This window comes from Maylandia zebra, linkage group LG20, assembly GCF_041146795.1.
Source record: "Maylandia zebra isolate NMK-2024a linkage group LG20, Mzebra_GT3a, whole genome shotgun sequence".
NCBI lineage: Eukaryota > Metazoa > Chordata > Actinopteri > Cichliformes > Cichlidae > Maylandia > Maylandia zebra.
In genome coordinates, this window is record NC_135186.1 from 22,095,212 (window position 1) to 22,114,149 (window position 18,938).

The window sequence follows — 18,938 nt, forward strand, 5'->3', positions numbered from 1 at the left end:
CCTGATGTGGAGGGAATCAACAGGAATCAGTCAACAACTTATGTTTTAAAATGTACAATTATAATGGAAAAAATAACTAAAAAAAAATAAAAGTTTATTTAAGGCTATGTTTAGGAGACACAGTAAGCTCTGTGTTCAGGAAAGGTCTGGGTCTTTAAGAGGCCGATACCATTCCGCTTCAACTGCTCGTTGTGCCGTTATTTGCAGTCAGAACAGCAGGGTCAAACCGGAAGTGCCATGATTGACTACAAATTAAGTGCATGTCTTTGTCAAAACGTTTGCCCTCAAAAAGAGTTTTGCAGATGTTGGATTTAGAACGCAAATCAGGTAACGATGCTTTACCTCGCAGCAATTAGCAGCCATATACACATATTTTAGCTGAATATTGTAATACAGGGCTACTGACTGACTTTTAGAGATGGCAAATCAGGTCAAAACAACAACCCTTAGTCCTTGGGTTTATAAAACATGGACATTAAAGGCAGCGGGAGAAATTTAATGTCACAATTCTGTTGAGCAAATACAAAAAATATCGGGGTGTTGATAATACTGTACACTGAAGAATAATTAGGGAAACAGGCGTCAGTGGTTTCTTTGAAGGACATAAATCAGTCTGATTAAGTTATCTACCTGAAATGTAAGTGACCTTAAAGTGTAGTTATTGGTTTTATTTAGTCACTTTTTCCCACTAATAAGTGTGACTATCAGAGAAACAAACTGTCTGATGTCTCTGCTTCTCCACATCTACATACAAAGAAATCCAAGGTAAACAACAAGAAGAAAGAATGTTTCAAAATGATGCAGTAAGAAAAATTACAAGCATATAATTAGATGGTATCAGTAATAAATGGCTTGGATGTAAACTTAACATACAAGTGATAAATACCTGTTTAAAACTATAGACTGTATACAAAGATGGACATAACCACTATGACATCAACCTTGGCTTTGGAATTTTGGATTTTAACTAAAAAAAAATAAATTGCCCTACTGAAGTTTGTTATGAGGGCTGAAACTGTCCAAACAGACAGAAACTGTCCAAATTGTATTTTGCAAACGTTATTTTGTAAATATACTTTTTGTGTTGTGACGCTGAACATTTTACCATAAGAGTGTATGGAATCGGACTCCATTTAGGAGCCATCTTCAAGTGACAACTACTTGTTTTTTAATTTTAATTATGTTGCACCAATTCACAACATCAGCCACCTCATGTTGTTTTGTATAGGAGAGTAAAGGCCCTACAACATTAGAAACGCTCCCCAACAATCAGAGGCTCTCCCCTATGAGCCCTGTCATATCTTGAAAATATGACAGGGTCACCATTTCCTTCAAGGAACCTCAAGGAGCGGCAGTTTTTTCTGCTTCCTCATTCAACTGTGGATGTTGCTTCCTATTTAAAACCAGTATTACAACATGCTTCACCGTCACCACAGATGATAAAGCAACTGCATAAACAGAACACCAAAAGTACACACGCTCGCCAGCATGGTGATGCCTCTGTTTATTTGAAATAAAGCACAACTACTTTGATAATAAACATTGATAATGATAATAAACATGCATATGTTAAATGTGTGAAAGATATGTGAAGTGTTATGTATCTGTTTTTCATACAGCTGTTGTGAATAGGGCGACCAGATCGCTATAAAATAAATGCAGACTAAACACAGTTTGTGCGAAATGCTAGCTCATAAGGAGGTCGAGTTATTGTTGAGGTTTTCGCTATATTAATGTAGTCATTACTTTACAATACAAAGCACCTTGAGGTAACTGTTTTTGTGATCTGGCACTATATAAATAAAAGTGGATTGAACTGGCATTAGGATAACCTTTTTCTGACTATATTAAAAAGTTTTTGCAAAAGCCAGAAATGTGCATGAACCAGTCAAAATGTGTAACATTGTCTCAAGATGTAGGACAGTGGGGCAAGGAATAAAACAAAAAACAAAAACAAAAAACGAATAAATTAAACTCGCTGTCCCACATAAAGAGGGACATCAGGTCGCCCTAATTAAGAAACGGGCGCGTTACACGAAATTAATCTTTTTTAAAACTACATTCTCAACCTCTTTACGCGACGCGATTACTTCTTTTATTGTGAAAAGCCGCGACGGAAGCCTCGTGACAGACTCCGGGTCACTTGACGTGCCAGAGAGGGCCTGCGCTGGCTTGATCCGAGAGCAGACAAACTTGCGTAGTCTTACCACGGGCTTCGGTGTCTGTCTGCCTCTCTCTCTCTATGGACGGCCAGAGGCGAGAAGAGGAAACGGGAATTGTTGTTGTCCGGACCGCAGCGCCTTATGAGAGCCCGGCGATGATTTAATCACGGAAAACCTGAGTGTGGGTGGGAAAAAAAAGAAGGAGAAAAGACGCGAGGAGAGAGGAGCAGCCAGCCGTTGGAGATGTGCGGTCGGGCCGAGATTGCGGCGGTAGGTAGTTCCAGCACGGCAGCCCCTCTCCGACGTGTTGTTTTCCCAGTTAATTTTTCTTCGCACGGAAAAGGAAAAGGAGGAGTAGGAATGAATAGAACAGCTACTGCTACCTCAGCCCCCTGTTTTTTTTTACGGGTCTAGCAGGGTATGTTTGTTGTTTTCGCCCAGCGAAATGCTAGCACACACCGGCCCCGTTTCCACGCCGTGAAAATAGCCAGACGGTTCTTGTTACAGCGTTAACCCCACTCTTCTGCCATTCGCCACCAGTTGTATTCCTAAAACTGTTTTCACAGGAAACTTTTTTTCCTGTAGGGAGTTACAGGCCTGTTGGTCTTTTTCTTTTTTTAATTGAAAAAGCAGTCTAAATAACATTAAACCCCGTTTCTCCTTTCTGTTGTATTTATCTACATCAACATGATTTCTCGTTGCACGATGGGTTTCTGATGCAGCTCTCATTTATTCACACCACTCTTAATGATACATAATGCACTCTGATGGGATTGAAAGGTTGTAGCCTAATCGTTGCTCTCAGTACTTGTACCCTTAAGTTAATAAGGTCAAAGGTATGTTTTGAAATATATTCTTTGCCCACATTTTTTGTTTAGCTTGTAAGTACGGAAGATAACGTAAAATATCTAGGAGATATATATATATATATATATATATATATATATATATATATATATATATATATATATATATATATATATATATATATATTATTTGTGTGTGTATGACATGACATGAGTCATTTGTGGTTTCGGGGCTGAACATTAAAGAAGAGTTTTTAGAAATATAATTTTATAAATGGTCATTATAAAGCATTATTACTGCCTACGTTCATATTTGACATGTATCTCAACATATGGGTAGCAGTGTCTTACAGTGTGCATTTATTTATAAAGATTGGATGATAGAAACATTTACACTTCATGCAATATCGTTTAAAGCATGGCTCTTGACAGCATCAAACTCTTTGGTGCCTGCATGCAGCACTGACACACATGAAGTCCCAGAGGAATTGTTGTTTCACGGGCTTCCCCTCCCTTCTTCTCCTCCTGTAGGTATCCCTGTCTAAGCCTGTACTGAGCAGATTGTTCTGAGAGGAAACGGATAACAAACAGGGGAAGTGAACATGGCTGGGACCTCTGGCTTCTTTTCCAATGGACCTGTGCCGTGGATGGACAACGCCACAGAGATGAACAACCTGTACCGAGACCTGGAGCTGGGGACAGTACTGACACTATTTTATTCTAAGAAGTCCCAGCGGCCAGAGAGAAGGACATTTCAAGTAAAGCTGGAGACCAGGACTATTATCTGGACTCGGGGCACGGATAAAATAGAGGGCGAGAGTGAGTATTCTGTCAGTGCAAACATGCTCATACAAATATCAGCGCTCCTGATGACTGGTAAATTTGTAAGGTATATGTGCCAGAACTGGTTGGTTGGCATACAGTCAGAAATATGATGGGTGCAGCGTTTTTTTTTAAGATGCTTGAATGCCTCACAAAAGACTTGCACGATGGGCCGACATGATGGTATTGTGAACAGTTGGATAGTGTTGTCAGTTAGGATGTGATGTCACATCTAAAAGCCCCAAATAATTGAATTCATACAGCAAAGACGCAGTGAAATCTCCACTGATTCCACTGATCAATAAGAGACTGGTAGTGCAGTGATATTGTAGATGTGGGATTTTTTTTTTTTTTTTTTATACATTACAGCTAAAAGTGCTTTAAGCGTCAAGTAACTAGTCGCTATTGGTGTAAGATATTTTAGTTGATGTCTACATTGGAACCCAAGGCAACTGATTAACCTTTAAAGATGCCAAAACCTTTGTGTTGTGAAAAATGTAAGTTGTACTGCCAGGATTAAAAATTAAAGTTACTGAGCAAATACATGAGTAGTTTAAGAGGTTGGTTGGTTTTACAAGGTTTTTACACTAAAGACAGTTTGGAGAAACTGGGATCAGTACGGTAGAAGTAAAACTGAACCGGCTGCTTTTTAAGCGCATAAATCAATCTGATAGCTAAAGTTGTATGATAGAAAGAAAACATGCAACCCCGCCTGTGTGTCGTAATATCAGTGTTTAAAGTGCTTCTTTACTGAACCACAGGTTGCTTAAATGTTCAGTTGTTTGGGATTATTTTCTTGCAATATAATATATTTATTTCTCTTGGAAAAAGCAGGTATGAATATCAGAGGAAGAAGAAATTAAATCACGTGTCAGGTACAAATAGTTGTAGGGTCGACGCAGAGAAGAAACACTGCTTCCTTGCGCTCTTTTGTTCCTTTTTAATAGGAATATTCTGTATAGTACCAGGAAGCTGGCATTCAGGTTAATCTTCAACAAAGCAGCGTGTCTAACTGAGGACGCACAGGCCTTTAGTGAGTCGTAATGTCATCTGTCTCTTGGGTAGCAGGATGCCTTGTGCACAGCTGCACTCTGCTCCGGATGCAACAAAAAGAGCACACACACACATACACACACAAAGGAGGGTAGGCTTAGTGGTGTTCTTTTCTTTTTTTGTTTTGATGTTTTTTTGTTTTGTTTTGTTTTTTTGGTAAAATCAGTATCATCTTCTTAGTGAAGGGTTTCATACGCCCATGAGCTCATAGCTGCCATTTGATACTCCTGGAGAGGTGAAATTGGCCTGAGCTGCTCATTAATGTTCAGAAATAGAATACCAGGGTTTTTACTGGAAGTGTGTAATCGTTCAGGAACGATTTGGCCCCGTGTATTTACCCCTTATCAATGGCAATGAAAGAATGATGTCCATTAACTGTGGAAACGGCAGTCTCGTATGCTTCTAAATATAAAGTGCTGAGAAGTGGACCCATTTGTTCCATCCTCTCTTAAAGTGTATTTTGTGCATTTTTTTTCACCACTCCACGTGATTTGCCTTTCAGTTTTTGCCCCGTGTTTCCAATCAGATAATTGGCTGCACTCATTTGTGGCTCGCACACTTGTATATTACTCTACAGCACACTATGATGTATGTGCGGCTTGACATAGCAGGATGTGGTCTTGCAGAATGATTGTCAGTAGACATACGTGCCTTCTGAGCGTGTCATAAATATGCAGCTTGGATACCTGGGCTTCACAGTCTGTCTTTTTAAGTGAAAAAGTTTGCTCCAGTTCTGTTAGTCACTACATGAGTGTACAGTTTGTTTTCAAAGAGACTGCTGCAACACGTCCTGCACAGCATCCTCAGTAAAACTCAGCAGTATCATGCGAATCATTTTCTAACCCCCTCGTTTAGTGTGTGACAGATACCAGGTGACATGTACATGAATCGAAATCATGTTTGAGTCATTAGGCACCATCAACTCATTTTAATATCAGAGAGCTACGGAGATGGAAAGTGAGTTCGCTGGCAAGCTTTGATGAACTCTGAGCCGCTTCTAGAGTTTTATGAATGAATACTTTTATACTCTCAACCATTTATTTGAGTTTTGTGTCCTGGTTTGAAAAACCCCCAAAACAACTTAGTTCTTGTAACCTCATAGTCATACCCTGTTATGTTTACAAGCTCTGGTTGAAGAAACTGAAATACAATTGGCAAAAAAAGGCATAAAAGCACATTATTTAACAAAAATGAAGCCAAAATGCAGAAGCAGTGTGTGAAAGACTAATGCTGCCAATCAGATGCACTTATTTGGAATAGAAGAGAGTACGTCTTTATTGTCATTGTACATGTACATCGAAACTGTGAAGGAAATATAAATAGACAATAGGACAACAGTAATAAATAACAAAGCAAGATGAAGTCACTCATTAAAAGGGCAAATTGCAAAGGACTTGGTCCGTATATATAGTCTGTATGTAAGTAGCCTGAAAGATGAGGTGCTACGTAGACAATGGCTCACATTAGTGGGGTGGTGGGCAGGTGTATGTATGGAAGACATGGTGGTGGTGGCCTTAGCTGTTTGTGAGTCTGAAATTGATCATCAGTGAGTGTGAGCATCTCTGCAAAAGCAGATGTTTCAGGAATTTACTGCTCTGGGGAATTCAGGTGTGTTAACACAGTGGCAAAGAGAAAAGACATCAGGGAAGTATATGAGGCCATTTCCAAAAAAATTAAAGTCCATCAGTCTTTAAGTGTGGATCTCCTAACAAATTCATTGCAGACCTTGCAATCCTCAGAAAACTGCAAAAAACCTAAAAGCAACATCTCGGACTGTACAGGCCTCAGTTAGCATTTTAAGTGTTAAAGTTTGTGACAGTAAAAAAAGAACAAGATGGAACAAGTATGGCTTGTTTGGAAGCCTCTTCTTAATAAAAAGAACATGACAGCACCGCTTAGGCAAAAATGCATGTGAGCAAATCACAAGACTTCCGAGGCAATGTTATTTGAACAGGTAAGACCAGACTGGAGATGTTTGGTAATAATGCAAAGCACCACCACTAGTGAAAACTAAACACAGCATGTCAGCACAAACACCCCATACCAGTTGTCAAGCATGGTGGTGGAGAGGTGATGGGTTGGGTTTGTTTTGCAGCCACAGGAGCTGGGCACCTTGCAGTCATTGAGTCAACCATGAACCATAAGTATTCTAGAGTGAAGCCATCTGTCTACAGCTAAAGCTAGGCTGAAACTGGGTCATGCAACAAAGCAGCAAATCTACAACAGAATAGTGGACAAGGCAAAGTCCAGACATCAGCCTGAGTGATATGCTGTGGTGGGACCTTAAGAGCGCTGTGCATAAATGAATGCCTGCAACGCTGTAAAGAAGCGTGGGACGAAATACCTCCACAACAATATGAGAAACTCATGAAGGCATACAGAAAATAATTACTACAAGCTATTGCTGCTATAGGCAGCTCTATATGCATTTGAATCATGTGATGTAGTTAATTTCACAGTTTCTTACTGAATTGTGGTTTATTTATTTTGTTATTCATCTGAAGTTCTATTTACCTAATTGTAAGACCTGGTAAAGACTAAATAGTAATTTATTATGTCCTGATATGAAAAATCTTTAATGTCCTTCCTTTTTGCCGTGGCGTTGGGCAACATTAATTTGCTCATCTTCAAACACAGCGTCACAGGCTAGCTGCACTGTTTAGCAGGTTATATTTAATAACATACTGTAGAAATGTTTCTGTCATCCAGTTTATCTCTGGTTGAAGAAAACCACTGTGGGTAAATTTGTTGCATCTTGATAAGCCTGGTGTGGTGTTCATTAGAAGTTCTACATCCTTTCCACTTTTGCTCAGTTGAATGTTGAGAAAATCTTCTCTAAATCTGTAAGTGTATAGTTGGACATTAAGTTTTTATGTATATTATGGACAATAATGAACAGTTTATTGCAAACATTACAGAAAAGCCCCCCCAGATTTTTGGTTTAGAATATGTAAATGTGTGTGTGTCTCTATATATATCTATCTCACATCACAGCTCAGACACTGATAAAATTAAATATAAACATTACATATTTTATTAAACACTTCTCACATGTAGTGTGAACCACGCAAGGATAAATGGTCAGCAGTAAGCATGAAATTCAACTCGTGGGCAAAGTCTTGTAGAAATGCAAGCTGCAGTGTAATATTAATTCCAGGACAAATGCATATAAACTTGCTAAGTAATGACTGACGCATCGTAAGTTTGAATATGAGACTTTTTTCCCCTTTATAAACACTACATAATGATGCCGTGCTGCAACTGCTCCTAGGTTTGGGACAAAATCGATGCTGCAGTATACCACATCCGCTTCCTCCTATGGTGTTATCAATACACTAGCAACAGAATCAATTTTTTTTATTTAACCCTGTGAGGCCTCAGTCAGTACTCTGACCCCTAAGCCTATATTATCAGAGTATGTGATTTTATTTTTTATTGTTTCATTCTTTTTAACCTTTAAAAACTGACAAGCGTCTGTCCTTTAGTTTTTCTCCAAAGCTTACAGCAACGCTAAAATGGCTATGCGAATTAAACTTCTTGCGCATCCTGCCAATCTAAATGGATTCCTTAGCTAGAGCCACAATTTCTTGACTCTTCATGTTGACATTGAGCAAATAAAAGAGGTTAAAATGAATGTTGTTAACCGGCTTGCGTTGAGGAAGAAGCAGCTCGGAAAGCGACGATGGCAGACTGCAAGAGAATCGGAGAGCTAACTGAGTGAATTTACAGACTATTCAAAAGTTGAAAAATTGTGATAATACTCACTGACAATACAGTGCACTGAATACATGGATAACTCGAGTTTTTTGGTCTTTTAGGGATATTTTTCACAGATATTTGTTTTGCACTCTACTGGATATCACTGAACTGTTGCATTGTAATGACACGAGTTACTTTCTACATCTACTGTTGCATTGATCTGCTCAATCACAGAGGGGCAGTTCACATAAATGCAGAAACGGTCAAATTCATGGCATTTGAATAAGAGCTGTAATTCTAGATGAGCACAAGAAAAGAAGCCACATCTATTTTGATAGTAATTTATGTCTTTTAACAAAAATTCCTCAAATATGTTTATAGATTTTTCTACTGTAAACATTGTTGTTTGCTTAATATGACTGCTAACTCAATATCTTTGGGCTGTGGACTCTGATCGTGACAAAATTAGATATTGAAATTTGGACTCTGGGGAAACTAGGATGGGTATTTTCCACTGCTGCCCTGAGATTTTACACTGTCATCGGGGCAATAATTGGCAGATTCATCTACAATGAAAGGATTCATTGACAACCTTTTAATTTGAATGGTGCAGGAATGTGAGGCGTGTTCAGGTGTAGACAGGATTTAGAACTGTGTTGTCGTCGTTGTTGTTATGATACGTCGGTGAGCAGTTTTGACAATAATTCAAACCACATACTGTTTTAACACGCACCACGACATTGGACGAGTTCCTTTTCAGCAGCAGTACCAATAAATGTTCTCACCTGTAGCCTGGAAATCCTTTTTTGAGAATGAAGAAGTCTTTGGGTTGTTTATGTTAAGTTACATAACCAGCGGGTGGAATTAACTTGCATACACGTGTGAAAACTGTCGTCCTTCTGATGTGCTTTTTCCATACCTCCCGCAAAGGACGTGCATACACTGTAACACCTCAGACGTGATGTCATTTCTAACTGACCCACCTTTTTTTGTGTGTGTTTGTGTTACTCGTTTAGATCTGGCCGTAGTTTATATGTAAGAACATTTTCAACAAAATACTGAGACATTAGCCCTCAGGCAGCAACGCTGTTACTTAATCAGAAACTGCTTTCAGATTGATTGTCTGTATGAAAACGTTGTAAAGAGCAGGCTGTTGCTGGAAAACAAGCAGAACTCAACAGCAGACTCGTTCCATTTAGAGATTGTTGGAAAGGGGAACTGAACCCTTTTAGCGGCTTGTCAGATGTTTGTCAGAGGAAAAGTCTTCTGCTGAAGTTGATCCCATATGCTGTCAGTGAAGCTCACATGGATCAGCTGATGTGGAAGTGTGCAGTGAAACATTGTCACAACATAGGCCGCATAGTCACTTGGAAATGTTCAGGGGTTTTTTTTCTTGCTTTAGAATGGATGGTGCATATAAACACGATTGATCTGCTTAATAGTTAAAAAGATGAATCTGGGGCTTACCTCACAGATTTATTTCTGGCTATTTAAGGTTAAAAATATAAAATATGCAGTCCAGGTAATTTGTGGATGTGCCCCATATGCAAGAAAGATCCTACAGTGTCAAGTTCATATTGCATACCCATATGTTTTTATTTATTCTATAGTCATCTTTATATTTTCTCACTTAGAATATTTAGCAAAATAATTGCTTAATGGTCCTTTGCTGACATTGTGAACATGATTATCAGTCAAAACTCTTAAGTCTGCGTGGCCGAGTGTGACGTTTTCAGTTGCCATGAAATTCTAAGCGAATTGTGAACGTATTGACTTTTGACACCACCGTGGTTCAGTTGTAAACACTGCAAGAAGGTGTGCAATTTGAACCCATGCAGAGTTGAAAAATATGGGCTACCTGGGAAAAGGACACTGTCACAGAAGCGATTCTTAATCTCAAGATTTTGAGTCGCTGGTTGAATGCAGTTCAGTAATAATCATGCTTATGTCTTTACCCATCCAATCCAATATTTTAGGCTTTATAGCAACACTAAAGCTGACAGTTACTTTTGATTTGTTTTATTTGTGATATTCTTTCTTTTAATTTTCTTAGTAAATGTATGTGAAATGTCAGAAAGTTGGGCCTTCTTCCTATATTTTATTTTTGGTTCACAGTATTTTCAGTTGTATAAAAATGGAAAAGAAGAACATCCTGACATTGTGTGTGAAACAGTAGAAGTTTGACATTTTAGATGAAAAACAGAAATGTTCTTTTTGATCGTTTGCTTTTTCACAATATCATAACATTGGCTTATTTAAAGTAAAACAACAACAACAACAAACAAAAAGGAAATTGGGGGAAGGGGATAAACTTTACATTGGCCAAAGTTTAAACATCAGGCTGTCATATTTTTACTGACAATACTTTTGCTTGGGTATGAAAAATGTTGGAAGACAGGGCACAGCACAGAAGGAAGTGTGGTAGTGTTTTGCAGGATACCTCCTCTCATCTCTTTTGGTAAGGTTACACCTCTGGCTATCTCTTTCTTTCCTGCATCTGTCTGAGGCAAGCTCCAAATATTTTGACACAAATGACTAAAAGTGTTGTCTAACAGATCAGCCTGTCAGAAGTGCTTCAGTCTAAACGGAAGTCTGCTGGCCCGTGTGGCGGGTTAAGTAAACGGAGATATGATATATGATTAGAGCACAGTTTGGTGAAATTCTGTGAGAAGACATTTTTATGCTTGAGAAAAGAACATGCACATGCTCACCTATACGCAAGCACAGATGTGGTGTGTAGGCGACAAAGGCACAGGATGTGTGGTTCAGGGGCAGGAAGAGGAGCAGGAGCTGAAAGAAGTGTGTGTCTGTGTGTGTGTGTGTGTGTGCTTAGTAAGAGAGTCCCTGCTGTAGGTCTTGAACTGCAGTTAATGTAACACTGATAGGAACCCGCTGTGCTACTTTGCAGCCCACACACTTGTAAAGTTTCTCAATGATTGTTTATGGAGTTGAGATAAAATTATATCTGGTCTTTTTTTTTTTTTTCCTCATTTGTCATGTCTACAGATAAACCGTGAAGCCGTTGTGTGAAAACGTTAGCATGATCATATATTGTTTAAATGTTTAAACACGCACACTTAACAGCCTGCACTTACGAGCACAGGTAGGTACATACTGTGATATATTTGTCATGTATATTTATATTTGAAATCTCAATCATTTAGACCTGACCAGTAGCTTCTAAAAAAAACAACCCAAACAACAACAAAAAAACTGCCCTCTCCCCATTGCTTACTAATTGGTGGTTTTTGATCTATACTTGAATGTGGTTTGGGTCACCGCCTCAGCTTCATTGTTTTATGTGGTCAGAGGGGCTGCAGGTACTTGCACAATGTTTTTATTTTTTGTATGTTAGACTGTTAGGGTTAGTACTGAAGTGTTTCATGTTTCCTACATGAAATGGAATTAGAAAACAAGGAGAGCTTGGAGCTAAGTCTGCAGTTTTGTGCCAGATACTGTTATTTTGATTATTAACATATCATTGCATATAAGTTTTGCGCACCATATTCACACCAGAATATTACCGTGTCATGTGTTGGGAACCTGCAGCTTTGTGTTTTGCTAACTATTACATATCTGTCTGTATCTACAGTTGATATTCGAGAAATCAAGGAGATCCGTTCTGGACAGAAATCTCGGGACTTTGATCGCTATGTGGAGGACTCTGCAGCACGGCTCGATCAGGCCCACTGCTTTGTTATTCTGTACGGCACAGAGTTTCGCCTTAAATCACTCAGCCTGGCAGGTATGCTCAGAGAAGGACTGCTTACACATTGACAAGAAGTAGCCTGTTACCATTGTACCTCAATAAGATCATTAGTACCATTGATAAATCAAATCTTCACATTTTGTTTGTTGATAGGCTTCTTGTATTTTTAGCCTGTGACAGAATTGAGTTATTTAGGTCAGCTGTTTTTGCTACAGCAACATCTGATGAAGAGATGACCATGTGGGTGCAAGGGTTAACCTCGCTTGTGACTGACACATTGAAGTCTCCAACACCTCTTCAGATCGAGCGGTAAATCTGAACTCAAAGTTTGTGTAAATAGACGGCATTATCTGTTTTCTGTATGCAAGAAATCGCTTAAGTCTTTCTTTCTTTTCCTTAATTTTAAGGTGGTTACGTAAGCAGTTCTACGCAGTCGATCGCAACAGAGAAGACAGGTAACTAAACTCGGTCAAAGGATATCAGCTGCAGAGTTAATCAGATCGCCCTCACAAGAAATGGATGTTATAAGATGTAACTCAATTGTTTGCTACACCAGTTGTGTGCCCTTTCATCTAAGAGCACATAGACTTGCTGCAACTGGCTGGTAGGTGTCTTTGAGAGAGCTCAGTTGAGGTGTAGTAAGGGAACTAACCCCTCAGCCGCACACCAACAACTCTTCCTGCAGCAGGAAACAGACTGCAGAGAATGGAGAGGAGATGTACAGAGATGTTTGTCTGTTACATCCCTGACAGGCCTTTGTTACTGTGTGTGCGCCGTGTATTGTCGTTTCTGGCCAAAATTCCAAGCTGTGTAGCAGAAGTGAAGCCCAAACCACTCAACAGAACATGCAGGGTGTCTGTTTACAAGGTTTCAGCCCATCTGTAAACTCAAAATGGCATTTCTGCCTCACAATAGTATCTACAAGTAGAAGTGTTTGCACATGTTGCACATGCTTATCCGTGTTTGTTTTATTTTTCAACAAAACGTGTTTAGGATATCCTGTAAGGATCTGAAGAGCATGCTGAGCCAGGTCAACTACAGGGTGCCCAACATGAGGTTCCTCCGAGAGAAACTTCCGGTAACCTCTTGCTGCTTACTTTTCTTATCACAAACCTCCTTCCCACTCCATCTCCCCGCCAACTTCCCTTTCACGATGATGTTGTTTGAGGCTAAAGATTTATGATTTGCCGTTAACAGTCATTTCAGTTTTCTTTCTGATTCTCTGCTTCTTTTATAGGACTCGGAGATGAGGAATGGAGACGTGTCCTTCAGCCAGTTTGCGCAGCTTTATCGTAGTCTCATGTTTGATGCCCAGAAAAACGTAAGTGCAGTCTTTTTATGTATCCACAGATAGTCCCTGTGCTTTCATCCCCCTAGCACCCCATCTGATGCTCTGCCAAGGCTCACTTCATCTCCCATCTGTCCGTCCTCAAATGGCTTCAAGATCAATATGCACCAGCTAAAAACCCACCAAACCTCTCTGGTGGAAGCCATTAGGACACACAAACACACACACACAGATAAGAAGGCAGGCAAGCAGGGGTCAGATAAAATGGATAACCTCAGTGCCCTCCCCCACCTCACAGGATGTCTAACACTGAAAGTGCAGCGCTTTGATTAATTACTTTAACTGTTTTTTGTCTCTTTACTATCTTTTAGATGGAAATCCCATTTCTTCAAAGGTAGGCATACAAAACGCACACACATACAGTGATGTTTTCTCTTGCATCACGGTTGTTTGCTGAAATTAACCAGTACTTTTTCTATCAGGTTCATTGATAGACCAGAACAGAGGATTTCCCTGGAGGACTTCAAGAGCTTCCTCTTGGAGTCTCAAAAGGTATTCTCTCGGTTGTTGGACATTTACATACTTTATTGCCGATTTGTTTTCTTTCCATGCTCTAATGCATGTTTGTGTTTGCTGTTGCAGGAGATGTGGGCCACAGATAACAACAAAGTGCAAGAGTTTATGTTCGGCTACCTGAAAGACCCCCTGAGGGAAGTGGAGCAGCCTTATTTCCAGCAAGACGAGGTATGCGCACCTCGATGCCTCACTCTTTCTTTTCCCCCCTTTTCTCACTTGTGTTCTTGTGTTTTTTTTCTGGGTCTTCGCTCACTAACGGAAAAATGTACCATGTTTTCATAGGTTATGTTTTCCGATTTCCCCCCTGTGTTGTTAGTGTGGGAGGGAGATGCTCAGAAATTAACATGACTGGCCATGATCTTGGCCCTGAAGCACCTCCTCCTACACAGATATAAAAGGTTATTGAGTATAGTGCGGCATGACAGTTCTGCAGAAAGCGAAGGATGATTTTTGTGGTCACCGTAAATCATGAATAAAAGAGGAAAGTGGGACAAGCGAGCCTGCAGAGGATGTTAGGTCACTGGTGCCCAGGCCTTGATTATGTGCAAAGAAAAGCCCATGAATAGTTAAAAAAAATAGATACTTTATTTTAAATATTATCACTACATGGAAATTATTATAGTTGAAGTTTAATGGGAATCTGATATGTACAAATCCTACTCTAATGTGATGTTTTTGTTTGCTGATTATGGAATCCAATGTCATTATGTGTTTAATACACAAGTTAAATCTAAGAATCTGGATTAAGCAATTATGACAATAATTATGACATTTTGAACCCCACATGTTCCCCAGATGTTCCATCTCAGTTTTTCTTAGTTTTTGTAATTTATTCATGTTGGCAGTTGTGCATGGTCAGTGATTTAACAGTGTTTTTTTTTTTTTTTTAGAAGCATTCATATTATTTTGACATGAAACATTTATCTTAGTACTTTATCTTGTAATTTCCTACTTGTTAGCATGTGTACAAGTTGACTGCCCTGTGGTTTAGAGCAGCGGTCCCCAACCCCCGGGCCTCGGACCGGTACCGGTCCGTGAGTCGTTTGGTACCGGGCCGCGAGAGTAGAGGCTCAGGTGTGAAATGTATAGTTTTCAGGGTTTTTTGTTATCGTTTTTATCGTTAACTCGGTTTTCCTGGGTCTTTTCACGTGTGTTATGAATAAATCTTCTTTGTTTTCGGTACCGGTACTACTTTTATTTTGTTGTATTTATCCGCGACACCTTAAAGGCCGGTCCGTGAAAATATTGTCGGGCATAAACCGGTCCGTGGCGCAAAAAAGGTTGGAGACCGTTGGTTTAGAGCATTTGTGTTGTTTAAGCATTAGGAAATGTGCCAGAAAAATGTATATTTGCAAGGTGTACCTGCTTACAGGATAGATGGGATCATGCAGTGAAATGTTTAGGTTTTGTATTTGTTTTGTTTTTTTACTTTATATCTTGGAATTTAGAATTATATTGAAACCAAGATAGACCTTTTCACCAGTAACATAAAAATAACAATAATTTTGGTGGAAACACAAACTCAACAGTTCTCACAGTCCAAAGGCTGGATCAGAACTTGGCAGTTCGCCTCTCCTTGGGGGCTCTAGTGCATGCCTGTGCATACAAACAGGTGTTGAGCCACTTCTTAAATGCCTTAAGCAACGGTGCCCTGATTCCTGAGTATTTAGGTCAGATGTTTTTAAGAATCTGATCATTATCATTTCAGTGCCACGTCGGTATATTGCTAGGGTCTGCAATTCTTCCCACTTTTCACTGCTCCTCATTCTCTCTTGTGTAGTTCCTCACATACCTGTTCTCCAAAGAGAACACCATCTGGGATTCCTCCCTGGACCAAGTGTGTCCTGAGAATATGAACAACCCCCTGTCTCACTACTGGATCTCCTCTTCGCACAACACGTAAGCATGAAGGGCATTTATGCATGTGTCTGGTTTGCCTGCTTTAATTGGGCCCTGGGAATGCTGGAGTTCTTGAAACCTCTGCCCAAAAAGAGGTCTTTTGAACTGGCTTCACACATCAGATAAAAGCGTATTATTTAACAATCTCTTTCCCGAATGAGATCCAGGCGTTTATTTTGCAGGAAAATGTATTTTTCCTCCCATTGAAAAGTGTGTGAAAGTCGGCGCAAGTAATTCTGTACTAAATGTGAAACAATGCTCATTGGAGCAACGGAATGAAAGTTTCCCATGTTGCTTTGATTAGGCTTGAATTGACTGACTGAATGAGTAAGAAGTATTTATCCGGTCAACAGAGGAGAACGAGCCCTTTTGATATGACTGTATTGATTTATTTATGTAATCACCATAAAAAGTGTGTTCGTGTGTTAAGACACTCCCTGACATGTTAATCCTGTGTGGCTGTGTGTTTTGTGTACGTACTTGACAATGTGTGCTTATTTTTAGCTACCTGACAGGAGACCAGTTTTCCAGTGAATCGTCCTTGGAGGCATACGCACGCTGTCTGAGGATGGGCTGTCGCTGTATTGAATGTAGGAACACACACACACACACACACACACACACACACACACACACACTGGAAGGTGTACGGTTTACCCACGAGTAGTAAATCACCACTGCTTGACTTTTAACCAACTAATTAACTTTTACCCACTTTCTTATCCTTCACAGCTCGACTTTTAAGCCCAGCTAATACACCCTTAACCAGGTCCTCACATGCAAATACTTATGCAACCGTTCCCGATATTGCTTTTCAGCAAACCCTTGTCAGGCAGGTTTCTATAAATAAGACTTGTTTGTTGTAGATCTTGTTTGCCTTGAAACATACAGATCCTGCAATTGTCTCGTCACTCACACACATCTGTTGTTTTTCTTTATCCTTAAAGGATAAAAGATAAAATGATGTTACATGCATGTGTCTATGTTTTTTTTTTTTTTCTTCAGTGGACTGCTGGGATGGCCCTGAGGGAATGCCAGTCATCTACCATGGGCACACCCTTACAACCAAAATCAAGTTTTCTGATGTCTTGACCACCATCAAAGAGCACGCCTTTGTCACATCTGAGTGAGTGTGCATGACAACGCGCTATTCTTGTTTTGTTTTGTTTTCTTCTCTTTTTATGACTGTCAGTGGGGATGTGGTGATTAACAAGCTAAGAGATGGTGACGATAAAGAGATGACGGGCACACACTAATGTAGAAACACTGTAGGCAGGCCACAGTGACATCACTGTGAGAAAATAAAAGTCACATCAGAACAAAGTTAAACAAGGGGTTTCCTTGGATTTGCCACTCCTCTGAGGTTGAATCGGTGGTCCCTTTTACAGATATCCCATCATCCTGTCCATAGAGGACCACTGTAGTATTGTGCAGCAGAGGAATATGGCCACTCACTTTAAGAAGGTGTTTGGAGACATGCTTCTAACCAAGGCAGTGGATATCGCAGCAGATGGGCTGCCCTCACCCAATCAGCTCAAGAGGAAGATCCTCATCAAGGTCAGAGCCTCTTGGAGTCATGAGAAATCTTTTGATTTTTGGGGGGTGGGGATTAGTAACCTTACTCTGTCTGTCCTTCTCCTCTTATCTGATGCAGCATAAGAAGCTCGCAGAAGGCAGTGCCTATGAGGAGGTGTCCACCACCACTCCCTACTCAGAGAATGATATCAGCAACTCCATTAAAAATGGCATCCTGTACCTGGAAGATCCCATTAACCATGTAAGCATGTTCAGTGTATAAATAGTTTTTGAATCCTGCACGAGAAAGAATTTTTGGGCAGAAATGGTCAGAAAAGAAAAACTAGCTTCTGTAGCACATATGCTTTATGTGGTGTTTATCAGTAAAAACATGAAAAATCAAGTTAAGACAAATTATGTTGCAGTCTTCCTTTATCATCTCTTACACTTACAATTATATCTCAGACATGCTTTATCAGCATTTTTTCCTTGGGATATCAAGTTCTTATTCTGTATCATCTTGTGCCACTTTGCACTGTAACACATGGATCTTGTAAATATTTGATCCAGCTATTTGAACTAACAATCTGTCTCATTTCTCTCCCTTCATCCCAGGAGTGGTACCCTCATTTTTTTGTTCTGACCAGCAGTAAGATCTACTACTCAGAAGAGACCTCCAGTAACCCGGGAAACGATGATGAGGAGGAGCACAGAGAGGTTAGTAGGTCTGACCTGCTGCTGAAGTACAGAAATTATTTTTGAGCGTGAACATTTGTTCGCATTGTTCGGAATTTGATGCAATTTTAATATTTAGAGGTCTGTGGGAGGCTCTTATTTAGAGATAAAGTATGTAGATACACATAAAGTGAACACATCTTGAATCTTCCCAGGTGTCCTATGGTATGGATCAACATGTGACAGAGAAATGGTTTCATGGAAAGCTTGGTGCTGGGCGGGATGGACGGCAGATAGCCGAGAGGCTGCTGTCTGAGTACTGCCTGGAGACTGGAGCTCCTGATGGCTCCTTCCTAGTTCGGGAGAGCGAGACTTTTGTCGGAGACTACACCTTGTCTTTCTGGTAAGTACACATATTTTGTATTTAAAAAAACATCTATTGGATTTCAGGGTGGAAACGGTAATTTAGGGGAAATCACTTTTAAGTATAGGAAACTTTAACTTGTATGTAGAAAACTAGCACGTGCCACTAAAATATAACCAAATTTAAGTGTCGCACTGGCAGATCAGTCACAGTGTGGCGTGTGATCTGTCTGATATTATGAGCTCTTTGTGAAAGGAGGGCAGGACAGATCAGTCTCTGTTATTTACCTGCAAGCTATGGGAACAATGTAGAGATGGTATCACAAGGCAGTTTGTTAAAGATGAACAAGAGTTCACGTGTTCTTAACTTG

At 39.9% G+C, this 18,938-nt stretch overlaps 1 protein-coding gene across 1 annotated transcript in view; it reads left to right on the forward strand.

Annotated features, from left to right (window-relative positions):
• The first annotated feature begins 2,163 nt into the window (after positions 1-2,163).
• plcg1 (phospholipase C, gamma 1) overlaps positions 2,164-18,938 on the forward strand; it is a 30,610-nt gene continuing 13,835 nt past the window's right edge. Inside the window, exons 1-17 of the mRNA XM_004545970.6 lie at positions 2,164-2,432; positions 3,500-3,787; positions 12,135-12,287; positions 12,467-12,560; positions 12,659-12,706; positions 13,245-13,329; positions 13,489-13,572; positions 13,911-13,933; positions 14,022-14,091; positions 14,182-14,283; positions 15,896-16,014; positions 16,519-16,604; positions 17,020-17,140; positions 17,403-17,571; positions 17,669-17,791; positions 18,145-18,246; positions 18,420-18,607. Of these exons, the coding sequence (XP_004546027.1) occupies positions 3,571-3,787; positions 12,135-12,287; positions 12,467-12,560; positions 12,659-12,706; positions 13,245-13,329; positions 13,489-13,572; positions 13,911-13,933; positions 14,022-14,091; positions 14,182-14,283; positions 15,896-16,014; positions 16,519-16,604; positions 17,020-17,140; positions 17,403-17,571; positions 17,669-17,791; positions 18,145-18,246; positions 18,420-18,607 (1,784 nt within the window). The 5' untranslated portion in view covers positions 2,164-2,432; positions 3,500-3,570. The remainder of the gene's footprint in view (positions 2,433-3,499; positions 3,788-12,134; positions 12,288-12,466; positions 12,561-12,658; positions 12,707-13,244; positions 13,330-13,488; positions 13,573-13,910; positions 13,934-14,021; positions 14,092-14,181; positions 14,284-15,895; positions 16,015-16,518; positions 16,605-17,019; positions 17,141-17,402; positions 17,572-17,668; positions 17,792-18,144; positions 18,247-18,419; positions 18,608-18,938) is intronic.